The following is a 10629-nucleotide window of genomic DNA, read 5'->3' as shown; positions in this document are numbered from 1 at the left end:
GCCCTGCCTTTAGGGAAGGGCCGTAGCACAGAGGTAGAGCACTTGTTTGCATACCAAAGGTCCCAGGTTCAATTCCAGGCATTTCCAGGAAGGGCTGGAAAAAGATCCCTGCTTGAAAACTTGGAGGGCTGCTGCCAGTCTGTTTACCGAGATGGACCACTGGGGTGGATGGCATAAGGCAACTTCCTCCATTCCCCAGTAGCTCTAAATTTCACTGTTTATAAAGCTTAGCTGTGCAGGGCCAGCTTGCTATGAAGCAACGCAAAGCAGTCTCATGGGGCCAGGCTTGGCCCTGAAATTGTGCTGCCTGAGGCAGAGCAGCAAATGTCCACGTCAAGATGCTGAGTACCGAAAGTGAACCAAGTTATTTTGGCATAGGAGAGGGAGAAATTCTCACAAACGCCACTCCCCATCCCTGGCATTAAAAACACAATAATAACAAATAACTAACAATTTGCTGGCCTTTCATGACACCCAAAATCTGCCACCTTGGGTGGCTGCCTCACTCTGCCTAATGGTAGGGCTGGGCCCTTCATGAGGCAGCAGATTTCAGAGCCGGGGGAAAAGAGAGTTTCCCCGCCTCCTTTCACCTCCATCTTTGTGTTTCTAAAAAGTAGGATTGGTGTGTGCAAGCAGCCTTTTGTCTTTCTTGCTAAAACCTCTCAGGATGGCTCTGGGATGTCATGAAGACCGTTAAAGAACAGGAGCATAGTAGACAATAGAAGGAGAAGAAGGCATCTATGAGGAGCAGACCACGAAGAACCAAAAACTATACCCAAAGTTACCCTGCTGATAAGTTTTTAAAACTCTATGGCTTTAAATTCCGCTTTTATTTGATGGGTCTTTTGTGTGTATTTACTGTTGTTTTATTTGTTTTAGTTATTGTAAACTGCCTTGAAATTAAAGGCAGTATATAAATGTGTGAAATAAATGAAGGTCTTTGAGGTTCCGGAAATCTCCAGATCACTTTGATCAGACCTGACTGGATGACAGGCTCACTTTAACCCCTGTCACCTCTTTCCAGGGCCAGATGAAGAACAGTGAAAGGGCAGAGATTTCTTTTGTGCATGCATCTGACAATGTGGACTCTAATCCATGAAAGCTTTTGCCATCATAAATTGCTATAAGGCTGTTATTTTCTCCTGCACTACAGCATTCTTAACCAGCTGAATTCTGGGGAAAGTTAGGGTTTTTTTTAATTACAGGGGAGATTCTGGGGGTGCTGAATTCTGCGCCAGATTTTGAATTCCGCATTTAACGGACACAAGAGGTACACGCAAGCTTAGCTGTGGCCAGGGCTGTGTATTCCCAGATTCCATGTAAACACAAAAATGGGATAAAAAGTGCAACACCCTGAGACCGTCAAGTCTTCCTTTTCTTTTGAAGTTCACTTTCTCTTTATTCTAAAAAATATGTATCCCATCAACCCACCAGGAATGGCTCATGCAGTGACTCAGGTCCAGTACTTAAAGTCGAAACGACTGGAGGTTGTACAGCAACCGTGTTAGCCTTTTGTGACAAGCCACACACAATTCTGTGCTGCCTGAAAGATTGGCGCACAAGCACGGGGTCAACATATGGCATCTTCAGGCAGGGCCCCACAGCTGATATCCTGTGCCCTCCCACCCTTTGAAAAAGTAGCTGGGTCCAGGAGCTACCACATTACACTTCCCATAATGCCCCAGACATCAGAGGCATTGTGGGAAATTTGAATGCTGGCTCCCGAACCTGGTACTGCCTCCTGCTAAGCTGGAATGGCTCACCGCCAGCCCACTGGAAGGCACCTTGCCCAAAGCTCCCACAAACCTGGATCCAGCCCTGTCAAAACATATTTGTTGTAAAATAACCTTTCATAGCCCAGTCTGTTGGATGGTCGAAGTGGCCGTGTTTATGGATACTATGCAAGACCGCCTAATATATCCCAGGCAGCCACAGCACTCCGATTTTTATTTTATTTTTTGATGATGCAGAGTTCTGACTGCCTCCAGCAGGTGATTTTTGTTTGGCCTTTAGTGTACGCACAGCTGTGGTCTAAACTGAAGAGGGAGACCTGTATTTCCCACAGGGGAAGACAGCTTTCCCCACCCTGCCCCATTCCCTTTAGCCTTACATGGTCTTGGCCGAGGACTTGGCGCTAGACTGCCGAGCAGCGTGCTTCCACAGCATCTCTTCGTCAATGCCGAGCGCAGCCAGGACCTGGGAGAACCGCCGCTCCACCGCCTGGCGGGCATTGGCCTGCAGAGGAGAGCGGCTTGAGACCAAAGGCAGCCCAGGAAGGGCGTCAAGGGTCGGCATGGCGGGGCACCTGCCGAGGGCCCGCACCCCAGCAGGGGCTCACTGGCAAGAGCCCCCTGGACTTGCTGCTCCTCCTCTCCCTCACCGCAACCGGCTTGCTCACCTGCCTCTCGCTCTGGCCCAGACAACAGAGGTGGTGAGGAGGAGGAGCAGGAGATGCTGCGGCCTAGATTCTCACTGCCTCTCTGCCTGTCAAGCAAGCGGGAGCAATGATGAGGAACAGGAGGGGGAGCAAGAGCGGCTGGTGACAATGGCGGCAAGGAAGTCGACTCGCTGAGGGAGGGGGCCACTGAGGGGGCCTCGCCCCAAGTCCTCCAAAACCTGGAGTTGGCACTGTTTTGTGGGTCCTGGGTAAAGGATGTCCCCTTTAAATGCCTTATGGGCCACTTAGTGGGCCACCTGTCACTGTCCTGAACAGAGCTGGTGTCAAAGGTAAGCATGGTCGGGCATCTGCCAAGGGCCCTCACCCTGGCAGGGGCCCACTGACAAGAGCCCCCTGGAGCTGCTCTTCCTCTGTCACCCTTGCAACCTGCTTGATCACCTGCCTCTCACTCTGGCCTGGACAACGGTAGTGGTGAGGAGCAGGAGAGGCCACAGCCTGCTTTCCCCCTGGCGCTCTGCCTGCCAAGCGAGCAAGTGGTACCCATGATGAGGAAGAGGAGCGAGAGCAGGTGGGGACCGTGGCGGTGGGAAGGTGGACCCCCTGAGGGAGGGGGCCCATTGCAGGGCCCCATATCTTGGAGCTGGCGTTGTTAACAACCCGCAATAGGACCGGCCCTGTCCATCACGTGTTATAAGCTCTCCCTCCCAGGCCATCCGTCGTGACTGCTGACGTGCCGTTTCTGCTGACTGTGCCAGAATGTGGCGAGTGCTGTCTTTGATGTTTAAAGGCCACGTCAGCTCTGATTTAATACAGGTTAGATTTTACTCTTTAATCACATACTGTGCCTCGGTTTGTTTTTTTAATCAAATGCTTACTTGTGCGCTGCTTCTACAGTGATGTGTGTGCCAGATGGCTATATCTAGATAATATTGTGGGGTTCTTTTTATAAGAGGGCATTATGTTTCTCTGGTGGCCTGAAGAGCCAGGTGGTGGCTGTTTGCAGAGGGGTTTTGTATGTTTTGTACCTTGAGAAACCAGTGGGGTAAGCGGTTGGCATCGCCGGGCAATTACCAAGGCCCACACCTCAACAAGGGGTCCACTGCTGACCCTCAGAGCCCCTGGGGGGTTTGGTGGCTGCCTGGCTGTTCCTCCTTGTGGCTGTTGCTTGTTCACCTGCCCTCTCCAAACATGTGAGCAGTGGGAGAAGCACAGAAAAGGAGTGGAAGCCTTCACTTCACTCGCCCTCTCCTTCTGGGCAACGTTGACAATGGCAAGGAAGTGGGCCCGCTGAGGGCACCTTGCCCAACCCCTGCAAACCTGGCACTGACACTGCTAAGGCAGGTGCTTAGAGGGAAGGGCAGGTGCTTAAAGAGTTGGGATGATTTTATCAGGAAAAGCAGGTAGGACATTTCTTAACTGAAATAAATAAATAACCCCTTGTCTGCTGTACCGTGACCCCTGTCCCTTTGCTTCTGTGGTGTGCCATGTACACTTTGGAGGCACAAGGAACAGTAACTAAAATCGTTCCGCTTGATTCTTGAGCAGACCTTCAACCCACGCGGGCTCTCCTTCAGCAACCTGGCTTTGAATGGGGTAGAATGGTGGATTTATTGGATTATGTATTTTATTATTACATTTATATCCTGCCTTGTTTTCCTCCGGGGAGCCCAAGGCAGCTTACATGATCTTCCTCCTCTCCGTTTTATCCTCACAACAACCCTGTGAGGTAGGCTAGGCTGAGAGTCAGTGACTGGCCCCAAGTCACCCAGCAAGCTTTGTGGCCAAGTGGGAACTAGAACCCGGATCTCCCGAGTCCCAGTCCAGCACTCTAACCACTACACCACACTGGCCAATCTTTAAAAAATTGTTTATCTTGCCCTTTGTCCATGGAGCACACATGGTTCCTCTACTTTTACCCTTGCAACAACCCAGGGAGCTCATTTGGCTGCGAGAGATGGCGATGGCTGGGGAACGCATGTACAAGATTTGTACAAATCTTGCACGTGCGTCTCCCCAGTCTTCGTCCAGCTTTCTACCCCCCGGCTCTCCGGGCTGTGGCGAGATGGACTTTGCTCCCCCACTCCCAGCCACTGTTCACCTGCATGACTCTTTCAAAGAGGTACGGCCTGCTCTCCACCCGGTCGTGCATCTCCTGCAGCTGCAACGTGTATTCTTCCATGCGCTGCCTCTCTTGCCTCCTGTTCAGCAAAGAGAAGTCAGGTGTTGGTAGATCCCTGCCTTTCCCCCCACATTAAAACACAGTAACGAGGGCAGCCCCTCACTCCCCACAAAGCTGCCCTGCAATGTAGCAAACGAGGCTGGCGAGGAGGAGGAGGGTGGGGGGAGGAATCTCCTTCCTTAAATAGCCATCTGTTGTGGGACGGGGATGGGCTGTGGAAGGTCTTTTCTCGGACACAGTATCTCCCCTCATGGTGGAATACAGCGGCCACATCTGAATCCCCAGCACGAGGCTGGCACCTGGGGATCTGAAAGGTTTTCTTTGGTATTGTCAGGAGCACCCTAGCTGCCTCTTGCAGTCCCCACCAATAGCCAACTCAGGACACAGACGACGAGGAATTCTTTCTGAGACTTTATTCCTTTATGACTCTTTCAGAATACTAGTTGCTAGCGTCAAAGCAAGGAAAAGCACTGGGGAAAGATAGCTGAGTAGCCTAAGCTCCAGGTAAGGCAGTTGGTCCCCGTTTGAAGGAGAACCGCGGGAAGACCCTGAACTTATGGGCTATGGAGAGATCCTCCCTCTTTCCCTTGGGTCCTCGGGACGCGACCATTGTTTGTGCGCCAAACGAATGCTACGCCTCCTTTCCACACCCTCCATCTGTCGCCGCTCCCTGCGTCTGCGCAGAGCGTCCAGCAAGCCCCCCTCCAGCGCTCTCTCGCTGCCAGGATCACTATCTCTCCCAGGAATGCTGGAAGGAGGAATCTCTGCCAGCTACTGTGCCTGTGAGGGATGAGCTGGCTCCTCTCCCACGGATTGCTGTTCCTCCTCAGAATCGGAACTGCTCTGGGGCTCTATTGGCTCAGTTTCCACCCTGACAGGTATTGGGCTTAGGCCATAAATCCATGATGAAGCAGACCAGTGCCCAAAAGCAAATGCCAGACTAAATGTGTCGGTCTTCAAGATGCCCCATGTCTCTTTGTTGTTCTTCCTAAGCACTTCTGCACTCCCCTCCTCACCCTACCTGGCACAGCTAATGAAACAGTGACAATGTTTTGCAGCCCCGTGCATGAGCTGCAAAATTGGGCACCTTTTCACCAGTTTCTGCCATTTAGAAAGCAGGGCAGTGGGTGTTTTCTTCTTCTTCTTTTGATGAAGGGTAGAATTGACAGCCTCTTTCTTCAGTGGCTGGATTGCCATATTTTTTCGCCCAGACTGCCCCAAAGCCCAGACACAATGGGATTTTCTACGTGAAGCTTTTAACCTGCACCTTTACTGAGGCGTCTCCTTCTGGCTTCTTTGTGGGATTAAGAGCATTTCTACATGAGGCTTTTATTGCATGCTCATGATTGGTCACTCGCGGAAGTTTGTGGGTCCTTCACACAATGTTGTCAACCTCCAGGGTGTCTCCTGCGCTTTCTGACCTTTATCCCGCTTTACAAAAGTTCAGAGCTAACCCGATAAGGAACATTAATCCAATATATTGGCAGTGTGTAATGATAGAGTTGCATTATAGCCACAGCACCATCTAGTGGCTGTAAAATGAAACATACAGAAGTTGCTGAGAAAGACAGCCCCCCGAAAATCAGCCCGTGTCACAAGCCCATCTCAATCCTGCAAAGAATCCGGAAGCAGAAGCCCCAGTAAGTTGCAGGATAAAAAAACCTGTTGTGGGGAAGCCCTTTGATTAGCTCCTTTACATGTTTTTCCCCCTGGGGGTTTTCTTTCTCCGCCTTTCTATATATTCCATTATGCAACCACTAGGCGGCACTGTGGTATAAAGGAATTGTACAATTTCATGAGATTTCTATGGCATTATAGACGCCTTCAGAAAAAATACCACACTTCCCTCGTTATGAAAAAAAAACATGATAATGGTCGCCAAGCACAGGAGAGGCCCTGGAGGATGACAGTGTCATGAAAAGGACTTGCAAACTATCGTGAGTGACCAATCACGAGCACACAATAACAGCCTCTTGTAGAAAGGCTCCATGTCATTCAGTGGAGGGGGGCAGGGTAAACAATGTCAGGAGGAAAGACATGGTGGCCTGTGGAAGTTGTAGTCTTCCCAATGGCCACTGCCACTGTTTTCTAAAGGTGATTTGTGTCCACCTCCCACACTGCTCCGGAGCAGAATTTCCTCCGACAAGGAACGCCAACATAATAATTTTGGTGATCCTCACCTCGATCCAGCCGTAGTCAGTAGGTGGGCACAAGCCCGAAAACAGAGTTCTGGACCACAACAGAGAGAGACTTCTCAGGGGGAGAGGGAGAGACAGAGTGGTCATGGCAGGTTACCTGAGCTCCTCCCGCCTTCTCTGGAACGACCCTGTGGGGCGGCCTGGGGTCCGGTAAGTGGCCAGGCACTTGGCCACTTCCCTCTGCACTTGCTGCTCCTTGAGCCTGCGTCGCTCGGCTCGCTGCTTGTCCTGCCGCTCCTGCCGTTCCCATTCTAGTAACAGCAGCCTAACAAAAAGAGGTCAGTGCAGGAGTCTCGGGCCTGGCGAATTCCTGAGGGGCGGGGCTACCAGTCTTAGTACTAACAGTCAAAAGATACTGTGCAGCTATTCTGTGTTTTCCACCTGAACAGAACTTTTTCCAGAAAGAAAGGGCACTTCAGACTAAGCTTTTATTGTGCAATCACACTGCCTCATTCACGGAATTTTTCGGGGGTTCTAGGTGATGTTATCTTCAATTTGCAGCCCTCCCATCAGAGCCAACTTCAAAGGCAGGCATGGTTGGGCACCTGCCGAGGGCCCACACCCCAGCAGGGGCCCACTGACAACAGCCCCCTGGAGTTGCCCCTCCTCTTCACCCTTGCAGCCTGCTTGTTCACCTGCTCTAGCCCAGACAATGGCGGCAGTGAGGAGGAGGAGCAGTAGATGCTACGGCCTACTTGCTCACTGGCTCTCAGCCTGCCAAGCAAGCAGGCGGTAGCACAGATGAGAAAGAGGAGGAGAGCAAATAGCAGCTGGTGACCATGGAAGTGAGAAGGTAGAGCCTCCCATGCTTTCCCACCGCTTCTTCTTTCTTTTGCCTTACCAGGAAAAATCTGTTAAGGCAGAAAAGACAGAATAGTGTCTTTTGGATGTTAGCACTAGGAGCCCTCCACCCAGTGCATAGTTAAACCATGGAATTCACTACCACAAGATGTAGCGATGGCCACCAATTTGGATGGCTTTAAAAGAGGATTAGATAAATCCGTGGAGAATAAGGCTATGAATGGCTACCAGTCCTAATGGCTATATGCTAAGTTCCAGTATATCTATGCCAGTTGCTGGGGAACGTGGGCGGGAGGGTGCTGTTGCATTCCTGTCCTGCTTGTGGGTTTCCCGTAGGCAGCTGGTTGGCCACTGTATGAACAGAATGATGGACTAGATGGGCCCTTGGTCTGATCCAGCAGGGCTCTTCTTACGTTCTTACGTGTTGGGAATATTGCAACCTCGTCTGCAAGTTACAGGAAGGGGGCAGAGTTGCAGTTAGGTAGTTAACGCATGGGGATCTGGGGCATAGCTCGCCTTATTTATTTCTATGCTGCCCCATAACTGAAGCTCTCTGGGCAGTTCACAAAAATTAAAACCAAAAAGTGCAGGATAAAACAATATATGAAAGCATTAGAACCACAATATAACAATACAACCAGAATAAAACCTAGCAGAAATGCAGAGATTTAAAATACAGATTTAAAACACCAAGGCCCATGGGTTCAATGCCCCGCACAGCTCCTCCTCTAAGACACTGTCCTCCAGAAACTCCTGGATAGCCACTTCCCAGAGATGCTGCAAAGTTTCGCTTGGTTTCTGTGGCCCATTTGGGAATCCTTAGGATCTCTATAGTCTACAGTGTAGTTTCCTGTGTTCCTTTCCTTCCTCCTTCCCCCCTGCCCCCCCTCTCTGCCTCCTACCATTGCTGGGTGCATGTGTTTGCTCTCTCTCTGGGGCAGGGCTTGGATGATGGGGGAGAAAACTAGATGGACCCTTAATGTTACTACAAGCCCTGCCCTGGGCTCTCCTCCCCAGTTTTGCTAAGAGGGCAGGCACAGTAGTTAATATTGGGTATATTGCAACCTCTTCTGCAAGTTAGTGGAAGGGGGCAGTGTTGCAGTTAGTTAATTCATGGGAATTTTGACCACAGCTAGCCTCAGGATCTCTATAGCCTACAGTGTGGTTTCCTGTGATTTCTTCCTTTTGCTCCTCCCCTTCCTTCCCCTTCCTTTCTCTCTGACTTCCACCATTGCTGGGAGCACACGTGTTTGTTCTCTCACTCCTGCAATGGAACACAAAATGGACTGAACAAACTCTTTTGAAACTCTGCACTGTACCTGCATTGTATATGCAAGAATACTTGTGAGTAAAACTGTTTTCTTTCCTTTCACTGAAGAAGGGTGTGGTCTCCTTTTCTTGTTCTAAGACAGCCTGTTTGGATGCGGAACCAGCAAACTCTCATTCTGTTTTGCCTTTTGTTTTTTCTCTGCTAATTGCCTTTCTAACAGGAGGCATCATTACTAAATAATCCAATCAGCTAAGGGGGCTCATCCCTCCTGTAATTCAAGTTGTGGAATGGAGGTGCAGGTGCTTTTTTCAGCTGTTTTGGCTGAATGTTCTGGCACTCGCTTGGCTTGGCCCAACACATTTTGGTACCTAGGACAGAAAATCCAAATGGTAACCTCCTCTTCCCACTCATTAACAAGGGGAATAATCCAGCAGGAAGTTCTCCTGCACAAGCCTCCTTGAGGTCAACAGGCGCTGAACAAGAAAGATGATTCAAGACAAAAAGCATGCTGAAAGAAGAACAATAACACTCTTCAACTGACTTCATACAAGGCTGTTGATCCGCTGTATCTACTTTCAGTTTTGTCACAGAATTGTGCTCCAAGCACTACACAAGGTGCGTTTCCTTTCCTGCTTTTCTGCTACATAGCCTCTAGGTGACACTGTGGTATAGCAGAATAGCGCAAATACACAAGGGGAAATCACGCTTTCTTTTCCTCTCACAATTAAATGCTGCATTTTTCCTGCTCTAAAAAAACTTGCCAAAAGTGCTGGTTAGACACAGAAATGAAACTGGATGGTCACGATTTCATCTAAAGATCCTGTAAACAACAGTGAGCAGGGAATGATGAGCACACAATAAAAGCTTCGTGTAGAAAAACCCTTAAAGACAAAAGTGTGGAGGCCTGGCAGATCTCAGTGGGAAGGGGACTCCCGTGTCTCTGTGCCACCACTGAAAAGACCCTGTCTCAGGTCAGGTACCTGCCTGTCTAATCTCATGTAAGGATAGGAGCACAAGTAGGGCTTTAGACCATGAGCAGGCTAATCTCAGTTGATGCGCAGGCTCCTGTAGGAATAGATCAGGGGTGGGGGACCTCTTTAGCATATGCAGATTTCACGCAAATCACACACACCCCTTTTGCTGAGGCAATTCCTCTTTTTTGGCGATTCATGAGTGGCCATCCTACCAAAACAGCCCATCCACTTTTGCAGGCTGTGAATGGGCCTGCAAAAGCAGGAGAGGAGATTTTTAACTCAGTCCTATCTGTACTTTTCTTTCTTTTTCAACTGCGTTTTAATATAGTACAACAACAAAACAGGTACAGATGATGAGGCTCACAGTATTACAACGTATCCCTCTAGAATTAGAATTATGCAGGTGGAGGAGCAAGGATTGCCGAATTTACATTTGCATATGCAATAAATGGATGCCACATGACTATGCTGGATGTGCCTGATTTCGTCTGCTCTTGGAAGCTAAGCAGGGTCAGCCCTAGTTAGTACTTGGATGGGAGACCGCCTAGGAATCAGGCTTCCTGCATTGAGCAGGGGGTTGGACTCGAGGGTCTTGTAGGCCCCTTCCAACCCTATGATTCTATGATTCTGTGAATGACTCTCGGCTTTCCAGGCCTTTTAGAAGTCTCAGTCTATGCATTGACTTTTCAGAATGAGCAATTTCCCATATTCTGTTCATCCATGCTTGTATTGATGGTCCAGTAGATGATTTCCAGTTTAAGTTCTCTCAAGTTGGGCAGCTGCAAGCAGAACAGCAATCAGGTCTTTAC

The 10629-nt window shown here is 49.7% G+C and overlaps 1 protein-coding gene across 4 annotated transcripts in view; it reads right to left on the bottom strand.

Moving 5' to 3' along the window:
- ZDHHC24 (zDHHC palmitoyltransferase 24) overlaps positions 1-10629 on the bottom strand; it is a 30277-nt gene that overhangs the window by 2513 nt on the left and 17135 nt on the right. For 2 of the 4 annotated variants that reach the window (XM_084824570.1, XM_084824568.1), the window contains 3 exons: positions 6873-7040; positions 4497-4596; positions 2111-2235 (listed from right to left, as the gene is read on the bottom strand). In XM_084824570.1, the coding sequence (XP_084680696.1) occupies positions 2111-2235; positions 4497-4596; positions 6873-7040 (393 nt within the window). The remainder of the gene's footprint in view (positions 1-2110; positions 2236-4496; positions 4597-6872; positions 7041-10629) is intronic. The other 2 variants (XM_084824571.1, XM_084824569.1) reach the window with 1 other exon arrangement.

This window comes from Heloderma suspectum, chromosome 17 (assembly GCF_057233095.1).
Source record: "Heloderma suspectum isolate Gila_16-S chromosome 17, 16-S_ref, whole genome shotgun sequence".
In the NCBI taxonomy this organism is placed as follows: domain Eukaryota; kingdom Metazoa; phylum Chordata; class Lepidosauria; order Squamata; family Helodermatidae; genus Heloderma; species Heloderma suspectum.
This window is presented reverse-complemented; position numbering and strand designations above follow the sequence as displayed.